The sequence below is a fragment of the Dermacentor andersoni genome, chromosome 2 (genome assembly GCF_023375885.2).
Source record: "Dermacentor andersoni chromosome 2, qqDerAnde1_hic_scaffold, whole genome shotgun sequence".
NCBI lineage: Eukaryota > Metazoa > Arthropoda > Arachnida > Ixodida > Ixodidae > Dermacentor > Dermacentor andersoni.
Window position 1 is genome coordinate 60636395 of NC_092815.1, and position 20829 is coordinate 60657223.

Below are 20829 nucleotides of genomic sequence, written 5' to 3' on the forward strand. Positions count from 1 at the left end.
TTGTAGTGAGCTGGTCTGTATGCTCATGGAACGAGTTTCGCCTGGAGGAAATTCCGATTGCGTTTAACTTTTCCTTTTGCTTCATTATTTCCTCGAGTGACGGCTCGCCGCGACGCTGGCAGATCCTCGGAACCATATAGCCGCGATATGGATTAAATATGGGGGAAAATTAACTAATGCGAAACAGCGTTCATCATCAAATCCTGCAATAACCCTTAGACCCAAAAGCAATATCACTGTCACCCATTCCCTCGTCTGGGTTTTCACTAATTTTACAGAAATTTTCGTGCAAAATTGGTAACTGGAAACAAGAGTCGCAAGGAGTTGAGAAATTAAGCGATATACTAAGGGAGAGAGCCGAGGCAACAGCGAAACAAAGAGTAAAAGTGAAAATCAACAAATTTAACCGTTGCTTGGAAAATATTTCTCGATCAAAATCTTTTTATTTAAATTATTACCGCCCCTTCCAGTCCGTGAAGATGGTCGAACCATGCATCTGTTTTAGTTACCCCGAGTGTTACACGATGCAAGTCAAACTTCGCAAGCAGCCTATTTTGTAAATATTTTGTTTCGCCATTTTTTCACCTTTTCACCTCGTTTTCGCTTTTGCGATAGGCAGCTTCTCCCTCAGGAGTGCGCACTACTCGTGGTCTTCCCATAGTCGTAGCTGAGATGGAATGGGCGGAACCACTAATCCAAAGCTCCGTATATTGCGCCAAGGCCCACCATTGGAGATACGGGCGCTGCAATCGTTTTGACGACTGGTTGGATTGGTTTTACGATTGACGTGCTGTCGGAACTTCTTGCTGGCGCAAAAAGTGCCGGCTGCCAGGCACTCTTGGTATTGCGTTTGAATTGCTGGGGACTGTTCATTGGCCGCAACCATTTGTTTATTTCGCGGCAGGGTGGAATCAATCACCGATAAATTCGATGCCGATCTCGCTCGATCGCCGAAAGTGCACCGTGTGGCAACCGTATAAGCTTCACATATAAGATAGCATTCTCACAGGGGGAAAGGGCTCACTCCAACTCCTTCTTCCCTGTTGGGCTTTTCTTCTCCCCTCCCGCTAGGTCACGTTACCGCGTTTTAGCGAAGTCCAGCAACGACGGCACAGGGTCCGAATAAATAGATTCGCAGTAAAAGGAAGTAGAGAAAAAGCGGCCGGAAGTGGAGAATAATTGCGTGTGTTTTGAATGACGCTTCTACAGCTATCAGTCGAACCGTCTTACGTAACCACTTCACTGCTGTGCTTATCTGGGTTCCGCGGGTGGGCACAGTACATCTAGAACCGTGGCGTCCTGCACTCTTCGCGGTTATAAGGGAATAGCGGCCGCGCAATTACGCAACATCCTAAATAACAATACGAGTCGGTTTTGGTGCTTGGTAGAGCTGTAAAATAGGGATGCCAAAGAACTATGATTGTTTCGTAAATATATGTTCCTCTACAATTCTTCCAGAGCTAATAAAAAAAGAACGCTACTAGAAATCTTGATTTTACACTTTGGCTTGTTTGTTTGTTCTTGGCGGTATTTTGCCTGCAATTCTTTCCTGCGCGAGTCCATTTGATGTGGTTCCTTGTTTGCCAAGTAAAGCAGACGTGTACGCCTGTGAGATGCACCTTATTTCATTTCTCTTTTGCGGGTTTACGCGTCTTTATGGCGAACTGTGGCCATTATTCACATTGGCACTAGTAAAGGCACCCCCTCCCCCCTTAGTTGCATAGAAAAGTTACCTTGGGTAGCCCCCCCCCCTCTCCTAAAAAAAATCTCCTGAGTACGTGCTTGACCTATTCGCAAATGAAAATCGTACGCAGTGGAGCCTCGCACCGTGAGCGCGGTGGAAGGCGGCCAGGCCCAGCTCAGCTGCGACCTCGGGGCTCCGGCGTCCGACGATTTCGCGGTGCGCATCCGCTGGCTCAAGGAACACGCCGAACCGGGAGGCGAGGGTGACGTGGGCGCCACGGTGCCCGTGTACAGCGTGGAGGTCAACTCGCGCACGGGCAGTCTGTCGCAGATCCGCCAGCGGACTCACTTGGGCAGCCTCCGCGGCCGCGCCTACTTCTCCGTCATCCAGACGCCGGCAGCGCTCAACGTTGACCGGCTGAGGAGCAGTGACAACGGCACCTACGTCTGCTCGGTGGACTTCAAGATGGGATGGACGCGCACCGCGATTGTCCACCTGGTCGTCGTTGGTGAGTAGCCTGTGTCTTCCGCGGTGTTGTGTGTCGTTGATTGAATATGTTTTATTCGATGTCGCACGAAAAAAGAAAATTTAACACAGAACGCAAGATTTGACCCGAAGAAATTTGGTATTTCTCTTCGTGCCCACGTTTCATCTCTGTCTGAAAAGTACAAACATCCTCTCCAGTATTAAGTGTTCTCCGATTACAGTTGAAAACTTACGTTCAGTTGGTGCTGGTCAACTTTACAATCAGTTGAAAATACAGTCGCAAAGCAGCTTGTGTGGCAAGTGAATGTCCGCTTCACGTGGGCTACGTTGCTACCTTTGAGCGCTCCGCAGTCACGTGGCAGATGCAGTTTACTTTTCGGAGGATTAGGACTTTCTTTTGGATATTCCTTCCCAATTATTTTGTATCGATTGCCTTCCTTCAGTATTTTTATATTTCTTGCGAGATTTTTATTACAGGACTACCAATAATTACGAGTTCCGGATGTTTAGCCAATGCCTCCTGGGGTATGTGCTAGGCAATCAATGGCACAAGAACAGCAACGTAAGGGGCCTCTTGGTAGGTAAAAGTTCGAAGAGCACGTGCAATGCCGACTTTGGCTACAAGAAAATAAGGTTGCTCGGGATGGTCTCATCTGATGTCCTTCTCTTGTGGTATGACTGGCCTCCTCATGTTAGATGCAACAATAGCCTTGCTGGTTAGACTTAAGTTATACAGTTAGGTAATACAAGATAAAAAGGTTCTGATAGGCGACGCTAAAAGTGGCTTCGGCTGCGTACGCGGCACGTGAGCGCCTTCAGCTCACTGCCCTACAGTGCTCGGTTTATGAATAATCGTGGCGTTTCACTTCCAGCGTTATTCTCGTACGTAGCACACTGAATGAAAACTGTGCTATGAGCACGATATTTTATGAACAGCCTCATAGAGTAACTTGTAATTTTTGAGAATTTGGACGATTAGGAAGCTACGAATTTGTCCCGTTCCTCAACATCTGCTTGTGACTTCAAATGCGTCGGCACTCTCATGGAAACGGTGAAGCGTCTTCGGTCCATGGCTTTGTGCCAATGGATGCGTAAAAGTTAATGATATAGCCTGATTACTCTTCAGCATGAACACACCAATATGAATCACCGTATTTCGTAGCTCACAGTCTGTAACTGGTTTTTGCCGCAGAATCCTGAGCCGAATCTGTTAATGTATTATCTCTTAGAAAAATTTGAACTCTTCTTCTGTTTGTTCCTATCATTCGGCGTTCTCCTCTGCAAAGAAAGTCACTTCTTAAGAAAAATAATGACTATTCTCAGCGCCAGGCCCCTAATCTCCACCTTCGTCGTGTACGATAAGCTAACATATTGCGGCAATCCAGATAGAATACAAATTTGTTGCAAGCATCCTGCGCACGAACTAGTATTGTTAGTAGCGGGTTCTCGTCGCGAGCGTCATACCCACAGCTACCAATAATTTACTGCTTAAAGAGTGCCCATGCATCTAATTGTTCGTACAGGGCATGGAACACTTCAGCTTCTAGGAATCCAGCCCGCGCACTTCAGTCAGCACCTTTTCCTCCATGTCACCAGCAAACTGAGGAGTTTCCCGGGCTGTCCCAGAGAGGCAACAACGAACGGGGCGATGGTCTCGTCTGGCCGGCGGTGTACAGGATGAGATGTAGAAGATGGCTGGGCCGCGGCTCGCTGCTCAAGTATGCAATTTGTCGAGGCGGGGGAAAAGGGACAACGGGGGGAGGCGAGTTTGATCCAGTACACGGCTTTGGGATGGGTCGGAGGGGGGGGGGGTGCGCGGTGAAGACATAGGGTGCATGGGGAAGAGGGGGAGCTGCGAGGGCCTAAAGCGGCTGGCGGTTAGAACCGAGGGAGGGGCGCATTAGATATTCCATTACGGGCCGCTTCTCCGGCGCGCCTCCAATGTCTATATACCTAAGCGGTTCTCGGCAAGCCGCCCCTTCAGCATCGTCAGGTATTCAGCTAAATGCGCGCTTCCACAACCGCCGCTGCTTGGGGAACCTACAACCCTCCTCCGTTCCTCTATGTCGGACCCCTCTGCCCCCCTCCCCCTCCCCTCCCCCTCACATACACCGTTGGCTCACGTTGCTCTCTTTTATTTTGCCGCAGGTTTGACTACTTTCCCTAAGCATATAGGTTGCAGGGCGCTTTGCGAGCGCGTGCTTTCGTCGATCCACATCGTTGTGTTCGGTATCCACCCAGTTTACTGTGCTCCCCACAGAAAACTCGTTCCCATACGCTGGATCCCCTCCTGCATCCGCTATTTTGTTACGTTGTCGACGTTCGTTCCTTCGGTTTTATCCTTTTTTTTTCTCATTTACGATATCGTTATCGAAGCAACCCCCCCGCCACCTTTCCCTGGTATTGAAGCGCGTTGGCCGCCTGGCGGCACACCACCTATATAGGCGGCTGAAGCGAGTTGACTGCAGCGGCTCTGCCCAGCGTTAACCCTAATTTGGGCGTGCCTAAGTGAAAAGGTGATGGCTCTCGTAAACGCCGAGCGGCGCGCGTGCGGGCGCGCAAAGGAGGCGGAAGAAGCGAGAAGAGGCTTGGGGCTCGCTGTACGCTGCAATTATGTGCGCCCATCGTGGCCGGATCGAACGACCTCGACCGAAGCCGTTAGTGCGCGTCCCTGCGAGGCATCACGCCGCGTCACGTGGGGCGCTTTTCATCCATGTTCTGCACCTCTCGTGCATTTCTTGTTTCTGGTTCCCGTGCTTGATTGCGCTCTTCCTGCGAAAGAACCTAAACAGTTTATGCTTAGCGCACCTCCGTTTCGGCAAGGCGTGCTTCGTTTGGATATTACTAAGAGCAGCGTGATATTGCCAGTGGTCCACTAATTAAGAGCCACGAGTGGGCTTTCACTTACCCATTGAGTACCGTGTTTTTATAAAGAGAGATGGCGGGTGGCTGGGGAAACTGCGGTAGCGGGGGCCAGAGAGAGCTAGTATTAACAGGGCCTCTGGCATTCAGCCTTTTAGCGAAGTAGCGCTATTTGCGCGTATCGCCATTTAATTGCTCCGCGAGTTAGGTTTATGTCGAAGAACACCCCGTGCGTGTAATTACTGAAATTGTTTGTGGGTGAGCAAGAGACAAATATCGGGGAAACGCGGGCACTTAGCTCCTACTTTCGTGCTCCCCATATATATTGCTTTTATTTGTTCTTGCGTTGTTGGATGCCATCAGTAAAATGAAACAGAATTCAGAAAAGGGCTGTGGCGGGTTAATTTAGGTTAATCTTTGAAGAGCGTAAGTGTTGTGATAGCCACTCATGTCTTGCGCCTCATTAGCCGGTAACCTTAAGCTTAAAATTTACCTTTAACAAAACTTTAGGGCTTCAGGAGAGTGACCTGTTTGTTGAATGAGTCCTTCATCGTGAACGTAGTGCGTTCATGCGTCATTTTCACTAGTTTATTTGCGACCTCATTCAATGTTAGAAAAATACCGATGGCATTCAGTGATGCGGATTCGGCACTGAATACATACTCTTTGTTGTTTGTGGCGATCTGACGTGACACTCGGTTCTCTCTCTCTTCTCTCTTTTCTTTTTTTTTTTTTGGGGGGGGGGAGGGCGAGGTACACAGGTAAGTGCACATTTTGATCTTAATATATGTAAGCAGGGTGTTGTATAGTTAAATACGTGAAAAAGTGTATTTGACCTTCAAAAGAATAGGGAACAGGGAAAGGTGCTATGCGTTCACGACTAGAACAATATGACGAGATAAGCACGCAGAAAAGGGCACGACCTCGCACAACTCTCCATAGCAACTGATTGTCTTTTGGGAGAACGAAGAATGTATAAGTGAAATAAACTGTCTCTTGACTTCAGCCGAAACGATCATGGCCAATGAACAACGGAGAAATCGCACATGGAAAGCAACGAATAACTCCTTGCTTGAAGCATGATCGAAAGCCATAAACCGTGAAAGCGAAACCCGAAAAAAAAAAAAGGTTGAGCCCTCTGTCAAGGGAATTGATGATAAGACGAAAGTGAAACGTGTATTCTAAGAAGCCGGGGGTATTTTTGTAGGACATTCGCAAGCACAAGTCCAAAAATGTTAAGTGTGTTGTACTAATTTCAGTTTAGCTCTACCGGCGAAGCAATGACAGCGACAGCAAGCACGCGAGGCAGAAAAACAGCCCCCCGGAGGCTGCCAGGCGTCATAGGTATACAGTTGAAAGCCTAACGAAGTGATGACCACGCTCGAACTATTTCTTTAAATCGGGAAGTTTGTGAAATTGAGAAAAGAATTTTTCGTTCCTTCAAAATCTAAAATTGTAACGTAGCGACACGCAAAAGCTACCGCGGCATCGTATTCGCTGCTAATCCAGCCATCTGGTACATAAACCATGAAATAACGAAAGCAACCATCGCCGTCCGTGCCGAGGCGGTGTTGAGTCCGCAGTTCTGTGCGTGGGCGTGGCGTGCCGCCTCATCAAAGTAAAGATAGAGCTGTGAATAGGGCGCCTAGATGTCATAAATCGTTAGCTTTAGAGCACACGCTCGACAAAAGACCCGTCTGTGTCAAAATTAGAAAGAAATCACCGCTTTTTTACTAATTTATTTCAGAAAAAACATCGCTAAATCGAGTTCGGCCGAGTTAGTTTCGTTAATTCGAGTTGATGACAACATCGAACCCTATGGGTACGTGTCAGGGAATGGAAATGTTTTCGTTAGATCGGGAACTTCGTAAAATTAGGTTTTGTTAGATAGAGTTTTAACTGTATCCGTGTGTGGCGAAATTGCGTCGTCAGAGCTCCGGCGGCATCACGCGCGCGCAGCCGTATATGCATCTTCAAAGGCGAGCAAACCCGCGAAAATGACGTAAGCTGCCGCGGCACCACCGAGCGGTGACGGTTGTCGTGTGGAGATTGGCCCCAAAAGAGCGCTACGAATGCGCCAGGAACGCAGTCGCTTGTAGGCGCCGACTGAGTGACAATGAATTAGAGCATATGGGCACTGCGCCGACCGAAGCATGCACTTCGCGCCCTGTAGCAGTCGTGTCGCGCGATGTGCTGCTCATAGACCACCGAAGACACTTCCAGGCACTACCATATTGCTACACGCGTGTTGTATTTGATTGTTTGAACGAGGCGCGTGGGCGCCATCACTGGAGAAAAGAGGAGGAAGAATGCTCTCTGGCTATCGAGCTGTCGGCTGGACTGGCCAGCGCTGCATTATCCCTTGTAAATATGTTTTGTAAATAGTCTCCAGTTGTAATCCTTCGTTCGCGTAACAATATTTACTCCCCTTATAGATGACCAGCCTGCCGTCCTTATCTGGCAACAAATATAGCTAATCAAGAGCGCCATTCTTTTAATAAAGCAAACCGTTGTAACCTTTCTATGCCTACCTTCCTGAACATTGGCTAAGCACGAAACATCAATGTATCGCCATCTCGCGGATTTGGGTGACGCACGTATATGGGCCTGATTTTCGCGGGAGTCCGGCAGAAAATTCTGTAGTGTTAAGAAAAAAAATGCAATGTAAAATAAATGTCACGTCGTGGCCCCAAAGGTAACGTGTGCGGATGTCACCCATGCCTTAGCCCATGGAGCCAGTCCACATTCCCCTGCGACCACATCCCGCATGGGACCTACCGAGCTCCCTCCCCTCGGTTGATTTATCTAGACGAAATTCGGGAAATATCGAAAATTATCGCGTCGCCGGCTACCTCACTAACAATATGTTCAGTAAGTTATCGGGGAGGTTTAACACTGCGAGGGCAAATTCGGCTAGTTGGATGTGACTCCTGGTTGTGTTAGCACTGAGTCCTGCTTACAACCATGAGGATATTTAGCTTGTCTGTGTACATAATAGCATTTATCGAATGAAAACAAGACATGATGCTTGGGCGGTAGCAGCAGCGCAGCCACCATCGTTTGACGCCCCTTTAAACCACAAAGTGTCAGAAACATTTAAGTTGTGTGAGTGTTCTCGTCAAAGAAAATTAAATAGATCAATGCCTGTAGTGCTTATGTTGCTACTGAGGTTTTACGTAAACAAGGAGGCAAAATGCGGTTCATCATTGCGCGATAACTTTGTATGCTCTAACCACAACATGGTGTAACCAGCACCACTGGTCCCACATACGTCTGCAATATTCCGGCATACGGTAACTTGTAATACGTGCATGGCAGGATTAAACGCTATTAAAAAATCACTGCATCTTAACTATATATACTATACATGTGGCAAGAAAAGAAGACAGCCTGGAATAAATTGCTGTTGGCTCGCATGAAAACAAATCTGGATGACGGTGCTACATTCTGATCTTTATTCATTTTGTTGAGCACACGATCTTACACTGGCACACATATTTCTTGAAGCCTTGTTTCATCGAAAGCTTAAGTATCAAGTTAGGCAATTCAGCAAAGTTACGCTGCCATGAATGTCCACGATGCAGGGGAGGCCTTCGACGTGCAGTGCACTTAAAATAAGTGGTCGCTGGTTCTGCCGCTGCTGCTTCTCGACATGATGATTCAGCAATGGCTGACGATACTGCGTGCGATGTATGCAGCTGCAGATAACATTTGTTAATTACTGGGGCACTGCCATAAATGTGACTTTAAAATTACTATCCAATGTATTGCGACAACAGGACGATCGTATACTGTCCGCGCAAACGCTGCTTGAACACTGTGCACACCGGTCGTCGCCCTATAAGGCAGTTAGGATACTCGTGTGCTGTGTCAGGACTTTCTTTTGCAAGCCGGAAGCGCCAGTTCCCGTTCGAAGGATACGAGGAATTAAACATCGCCTGCCTTTCCCAGAGTGTTTGCTAACTCAGCTTCCCATAGATGTGTGCCTGCGGGTGGCACGTTGTTGGCATGCAAAATTTGGTACATGATCATTTATTTGGCAGAACTACTGCAACAACCATTTTAACTTGTTTCGATGCAGTACCTCCGAAGCGACCGTTGATCACAGATGAAAATGGCACCGAGATTCGGAACCTGACACGTCCTTACGAGGAAGGCGAGGACTTGACTCTTGTGTGCGACGTTTACGGCGGTAAGTTCAACGAAAGAGCTTCAGCGGGCTTGCAGGCAGCGCTGAAGCCGCAAGACCAGAATGGCTCGCCTTGCTTGCCTGCATTATCCTTTTCGTTTTAGAGTGTAACACGCTGCTTATAGGTTCGTGCCAAAGCATGTAAAACTGGTAAGCAATTATTGCGTGCCGCGTATAAAACCAGTTCACCGAAAATTGCCGGGTGACAGGCGTAATCTTGTAATCTCTGTCATTAGTGACGATAAGTCGTCATAAGTTATAAACTCCGTCATCAGAAGTGCGGTTCTAAGGAAGAAGTGTGTAACATCATTAAGATCTTCCATGCTTTAATGATGCTTCACATTATTAGTCTGGGACACCTTAATAATGTTTTACACTACCTTCATTATATATGAAACATGGGTATGTAAATATGTTGGTCATGTTCTTGATCTTACTAGTAGTGATGTTAGTGTAAGATGTTTCAGAGAATATGCAACCCAAAGTGACTCTATGTGCATCGACTCTATTCCTCGCCACACACACACACACACACACGCACACGCACACACACACACACACACACACACACACACACACACACACACACACACACACACACACACACACACACACACACACACACATATATATATATGTGTGTGTGTGTGTATATATGTATGTTAGTTATTGTGAGTGATGCTTAAAAATGAAAGAAAAGTTGTTTGCTGCCGGTGTAAGTCTACGTGGCGCTCGAACACTATAACCGATTGACACAGCGTCGCATGAAGAGCTGTAGCTTTTCGAAAGAGCCGCAAACATTTGTTTACTTGTTTTGAATGTTGCAGCTAGCGTTGATGATGTGGTGATAAGCGCTCTTTTTGGCCCCGCTTACAAATGCAATAAATAAGGAACCACATAGAACGCCCATCTTCCATACTGTCGGCCATGACATCGTGATGTCTACTTCCCGATGCGCAAATGCCGCCCCAAAGTAAAGGCGGAAGTTCTTTTCCGACTGTTGGGGCTGTGTTAAAAAGAAAATACCACATGCAGGCTATCATTATTTCCGGGCTGGGAATTACGCAGCGTTGAATAAATACAACAGGCATTCATTACACTGAGTTGCTGTTTAAAGACTGTCTCAGCTGCGTTTTTTCTTTCCTTTATCACATTTCGAAGAATCGCAGCTCCTATAAGCGGTATGAGTTCGAACATTACTACGCGCGCTTTGTGCGGTATGTCGGGTGGGCAGTACTCCCCGAGTGGTGGTTGTATTTGATATAGATCCTATAGCGGAATGTCAGAAGGCACTAACACATAGAGCACCGGAAGCGGATCTGAGGAAGTAATCTTGGGGGCAGTCGCACTTCCTGTCGCCGATGTTTTCCCACATGGGAGTGGTCGGCTGCACATAGAAGAACCACAGAAATAAACATCATCGTGACTGCAGATATCTATCTAAAGGGTGTACCAACTATTATGAACCACGCTTTTAAAAAACGCCGATCATTTTACCCAAAAGAAAAACCAATAACATTGGCTCTAGTCGTGTGGCGCATACGAAAGTAACCTTCTTTGCTCATAATAATAAATTCTTAATCATAATTAATTGTCTAACTCATGAAGTACACCCCTAGTTGTCAAGATGCTAATTAGGGAGTTGTAGACAAATATAAGAAACACCGAAGATGTTTCCATCAGGGTGATGTTTACGTAGTTTTATTGCATTATGTGGCATAATTAGTTAAAAACCTAATTAGTGGAGGTTTGCTAATTAGTCAGTTATGCATTTCGATTTCTTGTACAAATAATATCCGGCTCTTCGTGTAACCCAGCTCAAAGAATAGCTAGAAATATGTTATATGCCGCAGGCCATGCGTAAATATTCTTTATATTCTACAAAAATAGAGAAAGAGAGAAAGAAAACCTGGTATTTGCGTATACCTTCTCAAGTGACACCTTGACTGTTTGAACAAATTTTCATGAGTTATATAATTGATCACAATTAGGTAAAATTTTCATCATCATCATCATCATCAACAACAACAACAACAACAACGGCAGCAACAACAAAAACTAGCTCGTACTCAATCCGATGATGATGATGATGATGATGGCCTCATGTTATGGCTCATACCCACGCTGGGGGATTGGCCAAGAATTGCGTGCTGAAACGTTCCCCTAATCTTTTGAAGTGCTACTTATTCGATGAGAAAAAATATAACGAAAGAGAGATTAAAAAAAAAAAAGAAACGTACAAGAACAACCAAAATACAAGACAAAAGTTAAAAAGTTATTCGTTTTGTTGACTGAATGTAACTGCAAACGGCATCAAATACGTCCCTGTGGCTGACCCCTATAACTGACGCACCGAAAGATAGTATGATTTCTGGTGATAATATTAACCCTAATGTTGCGAACTCAATCCGACTCTCAACACTTCGTTCTCTTCCTGCTTCGTTCTCCTTTCATAAAATGCTCCGCCATTTAATGCGTAAGCGTTCTTTACCGAAAACCCCAGCGAAACCTGTTCGTAGCGAAAATTGTCGCACCATTTATCTTGAAAATGAATGCATAATTGGCGAAGCTAAGACATTTAATCGTTATAATAGTGTAAATGTCGATGATTGGTAACATTTTAATTGATAAGGAAGAAACTAAAAATAAAATAAAGATAAATAAAACAAATAAGAGTTCTTGTCATGCCCCGTTTAAAGCTTACGCTCCCGCATTACTAATTTGCGGAGTATAAGAAATAATAGAATAGCTGATTCGTAGGTGTGATATGAGTGTAATAGAAGATGATTGGCAACCATAAGGAAAAAAATCGGTGACGTCTCCGCGCTCCCGTCATAACATAAGAAGGAAATAAAATAAAAGAAATATAAAGGAAGTACTATGCACTCGAAGCAGCACAGAAGAAGCAAGGCGAAGCAGCTATGGCGACACAGAAACAGGGAGACATTCTTGCGGGGAGCATGAAGCAATAGATCATTTTCTCATTAATTGTCAAAGGTACTCAGACTTGCGAAAAAGAACATTAGAAACGATGTTCTTCCTTCTTAGATTAGACTTAAACGTTAAAAATCTATTATCTTTGAGGGTCTGGACCCTTGGGCACAGCGACAGGAAGGTTGGCGATGCCATCCAGTATTTTATTGCAGGGCCAGAAAGATTTCAACTATAAAATCAGAAGTTAATGTTTTGTTATATGGTTCAAAATCTATTACATTAGCTGTATTTTCGTTTTCATTTATCCTGCGTTCTGTTAAAATCATAAGCTAGAATCTATTACTTCCCATACATCTATTCACCAATCTCGTTTGTGGTTATATTATAATTCTTTTTTCTTATTGTTATATGGAACTACCCGGTTCGTGGCCTATACCTCAGAGTGGGTATGTGCCACTAACGTCTAGGCTCTACATCTACATATACGACAGTCAAAGCGGAGGAGAAGCAGGTTCCCAGTCTCTACGGAAGAAATGTAGATTTTCTGATTCGCAAAAAATAAAATTGTACAGAACGAAGCGATAAGAGAAGACTGTAATCCCGTGATTGTATGGAGTGGAATTGGGTTTGGAACGTTATAATATGGTCCAAGTAGGATAGGCATAATAAGCAACAAAGATTCTACAGAAATACAGAGAATTGTCCACTAATGTGTAAGAATTCTTTGGCAATGGACAAGCGATAGGTAGACATACATAAATTAGGAAAAGCAAGTAAGCGAAATAGTCACAGCGAAGCCACAGAATGCTTACTCATTAGCAGACATTCCTTGGAATTTCTGTAGCACTTCTTAAAAAAGTTCAGTGCGTGATAGTTGGCACACTCTATATATTGAGACGAAGTGTTGCTGGGTATTAGGTCACTTGGATTATTGGCTAACGTGCTTCAGTAAAAAAAATGGTTTCAGGAGCAATTCGCCAACTACAAGCTGCATATCTTAATCATTCGTTTTGCAAATCGCTGTATATTCTGTTATGACCACCGGTAGGCGGCGTCTGATGGCGTCAAAGGGGACGCTCATAATATCCATCCATATAATATAATATAATATAATATAATATAATATAATATAATATAATATAATATAATATAATATAATATAATATAATATCCATCATAATATCCAGACGACGCTCAGTGGAACATGAGCCATAGTCAGATTCCTTGCGCAAAACTTGATGCAGCAAGTTGTCTCTGTTTCGAAGTCCAGCCCTAAGATGAATTTTTCCATACTTCAGCAAGCTGACCGGTCAAGAACGTGAGTTTAAGCCAAATTGCGCCCACTCCCTGTCACCCACAAAGTATAAAAAACTGTGAAAACGCTATTTTTTATTGAGAAGCTTGACAATAAAATTCACTCTGTTATTGTCCTTGGCAGCCCATTATGCCTCTGTTAGACCAATAAAGCCGGAGAGAGGGAACCACTCGCACTATTTTTATTTTGCTATTCATTGGCGGCGCATGAGCCCGCTGGAAAACGATGACTTGCCTCGTTGGAGGCTCGATTTCGGAGACGTAGTTGCGCGACTGGTACCGCCGAAAGCATTTTCTACACTCTTAATCTCGATCCTCACATAATCTCACTGTATAAGTTTAAAATATTTGATAAAATGTTCCGCTTCCTAGGTCAAACCTCAGTGGAACGAATGTTCCTGAACGTCGGTGATTGTTTCAGTGCCACTCCTTCGGTCGGTGGTTGCTTTTCGTGCCAATGTTAACCTTAATGTCCCTCTACATAAGTTGAACTATATAAAGGAAATATTTTAATCTCGCTGCGCTAAGGTTCACTGACTAAGCTCAACATACTCGCAATAGTGTCCCACATTACTAGTGGAAGTTGCAGGGAACAAGATCAATATTGCAGAGTTGCTCTCTTCTCGGTCGGCACAGGTCAGCCAGAGCCCGTGGTAACGTGGTGGCGAGGGTCCCAGCTGCTGCAGCAGGCGCTCAGCAGAGCTCCCGACGGACACTCCAGGGCCACGCTTCTGCGGCTGCGGCTGGCGCGCACCGACTACCGGGCCAAGCTCACCTGTCGGGCGACGAACAGCAACGTCTCGGAACCGTCAACGGCCAGTATCATTGTCAACATGCACCGTGAGTATTTCACTTTGAAGCAACGCATAGCTTAGACGGAGAGAAAAGGGAGCCCAAAAGGCAAGGCCCATCGGAGGCGACCCCCAAAGCACCGTGTTACCACGTGGACCAGGACAACGTAGAGGCTTGCTTAGAAAGCAGATGGCGCGAGCTATGCCTGCCTACTCCGAGAAAACAAACCAAGAAACAATGTATCGAAGTGTCGAAAAAGAAACACAGATTCAAGGTAATGTTGTAATCTAAATGACTACAAAGTTTGTTTCACTTAATGAGGCTCAAGGGGGTAGCGGATAACGCGCTCACAGTATCTTCGCATGTGGAAAGTTTCTCCTCAACACCATGTGGACAGCGACCTATATTCACAGCGACGTGGCGTCTCTGGAAGATGGTTAACGCATAGTCTCTGCTGGAAGCTAGGGACGCATGAATGACCTCGTTTCTGGCATGTCACTTCTATTTGCAGTGGACGCAAATGAAGCCTCCCATATGCAGCGCCACGCACTGATCTCCGCAACGTACACGAAAACACACTCTCGAGACTGATGGCGGGGTCTGGTTAAGGCCAGAGAACTAGGAGAGTCATGGTGGCGCGCAAAGGACGGGCAGTGTTGCTTCATACCAAAGCGCGAACCTCAGTTGAAGGCGTTAGCCAGGGCGTGAAGTAATCGAAGACATTGCGAATGTGTAGTTCAACGTTAAGCACCTCGAGGGGCAGGTCATATTTTGCTCCACCTCCCATACACTGCATACAGATTACGTTCTTCTTAATTACAAATAAAATTTGAATTGGAAGTTCACGCAACGATTGTTGAATACCATTTGATTTGTGACTAACGGGGATGGTTTGCCCAGCGCGAGGTTGCTGTGCCTCTAGGGACCGTGAAGACTAATGTAAGTATAGCCTCTTCAGACACGGAGCACACATTTCGTACACAACGTGTTTTTGTTCCATTCGGTCCCTTTGTGGCAAAGAAGAAAAAGAAAGCACGGACTTTGAGCGTCGGGTGATTTGAACCCCTCGGACACTCAATCTGCCTTCGTTTCTCATCAGTGTGCTGCATACTGCTACAAACTTTGCTGAATGTAATTACCACGTTTGACGAGATGCTTGAAGTGCTGCGTTCTGTCAGCATTGGCGAAATGATAACTCTTCCTTTTTCGTAAAGTTTCAAGCTGATAATTCACTTGTTCTTGCGTTTGAAGCCGAAAATTCAATTATAAGAAAAAGAAAATGACAAAGGACAAACCGCACAATAAATAGATATTTAATTACTGCGCAATTATTATGACTCACTAAAAAGATAACCAAGAATTACCCCGCCACCTTGACTATGTTGCAATGTAGTCTACATTATGTAATTCGTAATCATTTACTGACGGCTCATCATAATTTGTGACTAACGGAGATAGCTTGCCCAGCGCGAGGTCGCGGGATCAAATCATAGACACGGCGGCCGCCTTTCGATGGGGGCGCAATAATGCATCCATATTTAGGCACACGTATATATATATATATATATATATATATATATATATATATATGGTGTGTATTGTGGCGTGTATCTATATTTAGGCGCATGTTAAAGAATCCCCCGGGTGGTTAAAATTAATCCGGAGTCCCTCACTGTGGCGTGCCTCAAAATCGGATCATGGCTTTCGCAGGTAAAACCCCACAATTTATGTTTTTTAAGGGGATAGTTGTTAAACTGCATCATGTTCGATTGCGAACCATTCCAGTTGACGTACTGTAGGTGTCACCCGTCACCAAACATAAGAACCTTATCTGCCTCTTTTGAAGAAATGTACGTGAACCTGTTGTGATTAACCATGACGTGTCAGGATGCATGCATTCTACATATTCAAACTGCCTGGAGCAATATTATGTTACATGAAATGTACAGCATTAATTTTTTGTTCAGGCCACTACGGTTTCCATCACCTTTGTCCCAACAGTGCTATTCAAGTTGTCACATCTCACGATCGTCTACGGCTGCAGAACTCACGGCTCTTCGCAGCGCACTTGAATTTTTTTACGCAGAGAGTCCTGGTATATGGGCGCTGTTTTTCCGACTCAGCAATCTATCTCAATGTTTCTCGCACGATTAATGCTCATTTTAGGCCATATATATCGATCAAGGTTCTGTCAACATTGAATGTTTGAATCATGGGCCTACCTGCGAATGCTAAAAAGAAAAGGTATAATTAATGCTTTGAAATGCTACCCGCTTATCTCTGCAAAACTTCCTCAGTTTTCCAGTCATTTGCGACAGGCCCGTAACGTTGTAGTTTATGGTGAGACGATGTGCTAGGATTAAATTGGTGTTCGTATTCTATGGTATACGTCTTCCTGTCAGCGAGCAGCCAATGTTTCAATCTATTTTTTAAAGTGTTGCCAGTCTGATCCGCCAGAATCTGATCTTAAATTATTTATTGTGTAGATGTCGTGCAAACTGGTCTCACGACAGATGTGCAGATGACCTGACGTAGACAGAACACAGAATATTTCGACTGGCTTTAGGTGTGAAAACGCATAGTTCAGACTAACGAGCGCCAGAACATTGCGTGGAGACTGTCAAAGTGGTATCCTCGGTTTTTTTCTGAACTATTCTTTCTTTATAGATATTCTAGAACATTTACACGGAGATAGTTGTATTCGTTGATAAGTCGATGACTAGCAGTTGAAGTAATCGCCGACGTAAAAAGCTACACAGGTGTTACAGTGATCTTGATAGATTGCCACATGTAACGTTGGTTATGGTCACAACGCTCTGCTAACTTCGCTGATATCAGTAAGACAGGGACCGGTTAGCAGCTTCACTTAGTTTTGTAGAGAGGATCACTGGTATATAAAAAGTAACTAGTGTGTCTGCAAGTAAAGCTTAAAATCACATGAAACGCACGCAATGATGTGTGAAGCCACAGCAGTCATGCAGAGGTATAAGACGTATACGCAGACATTTATGTTGCTGCAGTCATGAAAAAAATTATATGCTTCTTTACTACAGTAAGAAAAAAAAACAAGCATCGCAATAGGTAATCTTTATTTTGTAAAGCAAGTGGACTTTCGAAGGCGACTAGTGGCTGTAAGAGTCAGCATTGCGAAGTTCGTAAGTTTTGTTATGATATTTTAGTATCTCAAAAATTTGAGTGTATAATTTCTTATGGTTAATTTGATTTACAGTGCAGCCGATTGCTGTCGAAATCAAGGGAAATAGAGGCCCTCTTTCGGCAGAGATGTCAACGCAGGTATGTATTTATACCTTTTTTATTTTACAAAGGGAAGATGGATGAAGTTGAGGGGACAGTAAGCTGCGGAATTTGCCTTTATGCGATTTTTAAACCAGTCACTGCTGCAGATTTGCAGCCAGGAAGCTTAATTGCGTGAGAGTGAATGCTTCTCCATTCCTTCATTTGCCACTTCTCACTGCGTCGACTTGCCGCCAGGCACCTGCAATGTTTCTGACACTAAGCTTTCTTGAAACTCACAACCAGTATAAGTTTCTATTAGAATTTCGCCATTTACGCGTGCAAAACCGGTGATAAATATAGGACCCATAACGTATGCCTACGCGCGGCATTGAACAACGAAGCACATTTTGCCAGGAACCCCATAGAAGGGGATTTTTGAATTGAGCTACCTTTTTATGTATGCTTGATAATACAATATCTTGAACATAATCAATCTATTGTGAATGAGTGATAGGGTCGGCATACAGGCTGCTATGCCTTTTAGAACCTCACCTTTACAAATAAAGGTTGCGTTTACAGATGCTGCAGTGTCACCTATATAGCTGGAAAATAGTTTTCTGGTTTTGGTGCTGTGGCATTATAATTTGCCTGTCAAATACCGACATAATGGTGTGAATCCTCAAGAAAAGCGCAAAAGATCGGCAAATTGGTAATAAACAGAGAGTTACCACTGCCTTCTTCCTATTTACTTCAAACTGCCAAACTTCAGATATTTGCCTGTATTTATTAATCCCAAACAAGTGCAGAAAGCAATGGGTATACCCACGCCTCAATTAAATTTCTTGAGCCAAAGTCCGTCTATCGGCTACCAATGTAATTTCGCGTCCTAAACAATTGGCACCACACTGGCTCGTTCGTATTTTCTTTCCTTGACAATGCACGCGACATGAGGTTCAATGTGGAGGTTTTTTTTGTAAACCGACCCGCTCCTCTTCGCTAGGTTATTTGCCAAGTGGAGGGATCTCGACCGCCGGCCTCAGTACGCTGGCTGCTCGGATCTAGGGAGCTGAGCGACTACGCCACGCGTGCGACGTCGAGTGAGACCACGCTCAGCGTGCTTAGCTTCGTCCCGAGCGCCTGGCACCATGGCGAAAGCCTCCGGTGCTTGGCGTCGAACACCTTCTGTACCAGGCAGCCGGAGACACCCATGGAGGACTTCTGGAGACTGGACATACACTGTGGGTGGCATTCTAATTGTGCTCTCAAATTTAAACGCACCAGTGCTTAATGAAGGCAACAAAGGTGACGAGGCACATTGAAGGCAAAAGACACAAACATATAGAAGACACATTCTCCTTCGTCACTTGCTGCAATACTTTCACTTTCAAATCGACTTTGATAAACTTCCCAGCCATTATTTCTTTACCTATGTCCTTGTCTTACTTTTTAAGGACTTCACATCCAGCCGAATGTTTCATCGTATTAACTACTGAGCCTGCTGATGTAGTCTACAGATATGTGAATGAAAACAACTCCAACATAAAGTACGCCCCGCACCCCTACACGACTTACCTTCGTCCCATTCCGTTCCCACGGGTTCATCCAGTGGGCATGCTGTAAGCCACCAACGATTAAAGGTCGCAACACTTGCAGCATGAATAAAAACGTAGGAACTAAGAAGTTGAAGTTTATTGTTTATTAGTGCATGTACAGAAAATGGGCTTAGGTATAATATTCAGCATCAAGGACACGGTCAACGAATGAGAAAAAGATGATCTTTCATTAACATTGTGGCCAGCGATTGTCGAATCGCATGCCATTGTCTCGACTCAGCCCAGTTTAAAGGTATCAGGGCAAATACTGGGCCCACGATCCTGCTTGGTGACTCGTCGAATCTCGCGCTGAATCTCATCTGATGAGAAACTGAAGAAAATTACGCAATCAGCATTACAAGTTTGCGATTGACAATGATTGGAATGTTTCAAAGCCAAGAAGGCATTGTTGTGATTGCGCCCATGAGAATGCTCGTTCTGCTGACGAGTTACCCAGTAATACTCACAACGTGAAGGGCTTCTCAAGATAAAAATTGAGTTCTCTAAACACAGCGAGAAGTCGTTAGCTGATGACGATTATTATAACTATTTAAGTCAAGTGAATGAAAGAGTCATTGAGAGTTGAGGCTTTTTGTCTTTAATTTTTTATTCACACAGACGCTCCAATCATTGAACTGCGCTTGGGCATCGGGCTGAATGCCGCGCATCTGCACGAAGGCATGGACGTGTACTTCGAATGCCACGTGCGCGCCAACCCTCCAGTCGGAGAGGTTTCGTGGACTTTCAACGACAGGGACTTGCACACAAACGCTGGACGAGACATCATTGTGAGCAATCAGTCGCTCGCTCTGCGATCAGTCAACCGAACGAATAGCGGCGCCTACGCCTGCCACGCGGCAAACTCCGAGGGGGAAGCCAGCAGTGTCAGCCATGGCTTGCGGATACAGTGTGAGTGCTCAGAGGCTTCAGAATATAACACACACATACATATACCAAAATAAAAAAGATTACGGATCACTTAACACTTTTTGCGAACTAGTTTTACGAGCGATGGGCGCGATTAGTTAGCATGAACGCGAAGAGTTGATTTCGAGTCAAATTCACATTGAGCTATTGTGTTCAAGTTGGTGCTTTAAGGCGCTTTCGAATTCGTATTTACAGCAGTATTAGAGTACGCGAGTAGAGGCACGACACGACGTAGCGTTTACACGTATAGATAAATTTATTCGAAAATACAAATAATGAATTTGTCTTGATTCTCTCTGGCCAGGCGTGGCCCTTGCACTAATAAACCTTACACGTCAATCAATCATCGAAGAATGAATGTATTATCTGCATAAAGGACGCCACCATGTCAATGCTCCTTGCTTTCCGGCGCGCATTCTTTTGGTCTCCTTCTCTATACAGGTGCTGTTGACGTGATGTAAATTAACTGTCGCTGAGCACCATACAAGACCCGAAGGGACGAACGAACTGCCTGTTCTGCAAAGTTATAAAGCTCATGCACAGTGACACAATGTGTTCATGAGCTGCTTGGCGAATCTAGCTCGGGCGAGCGTTTAAGCGAAACTGTCACAGTTACTTCTGTTTTTTTTTTCATGACGGAAAGGCTATGCGATTACAATAAGCGGGCTCAATTGGCAAAAGCTGTGGCTGTGCTCATAACTGATTACTATAAAAAATATGTGAAAAGAAGGCCCTATTACTTAAAGCAAATTGATTGTGCGGTAGTGTGAACGTTTTCCGAAACAACCATGGTAGAAATGGTCTGCGTGCAT

The 20829-nt window shown here is 44.9% G+C and overlaps 1 protein-coding gene across 1 annotated transcript in view; it reads left to right on the top strand.

The window, feature by feature from the left end:
• The window catches only part of LOC126542218 (synaptogenesis protein syg-2-like), a 138332-nt gene that overhangs the window by 95077 nt on the left and 22426 nt on the right, over positions 1-20829 (top strand). The window contains exons 2-7 of the mRNA XM_050189178.3: positions 1815-2192; positions 9114-9224; positions 14106-14309; positions 17491-17555; positions 18499-18736; positions 19709-19999. Coding sequence (XP_050045135.1) covers positions 1815-2192; positions 9114-9224; positions 14106-14309; positions 17491-17555; positions 18499-18736; positions 19709-19999 — 1287 coding nt within the window. The remainder of the gene's footprint in view (positions 1-1814; positions 2193-9113; positions 9225-14105; positions 14310-17490; positions 17556-18498; positions 18737-19708; positions 20000-20829) is intronic.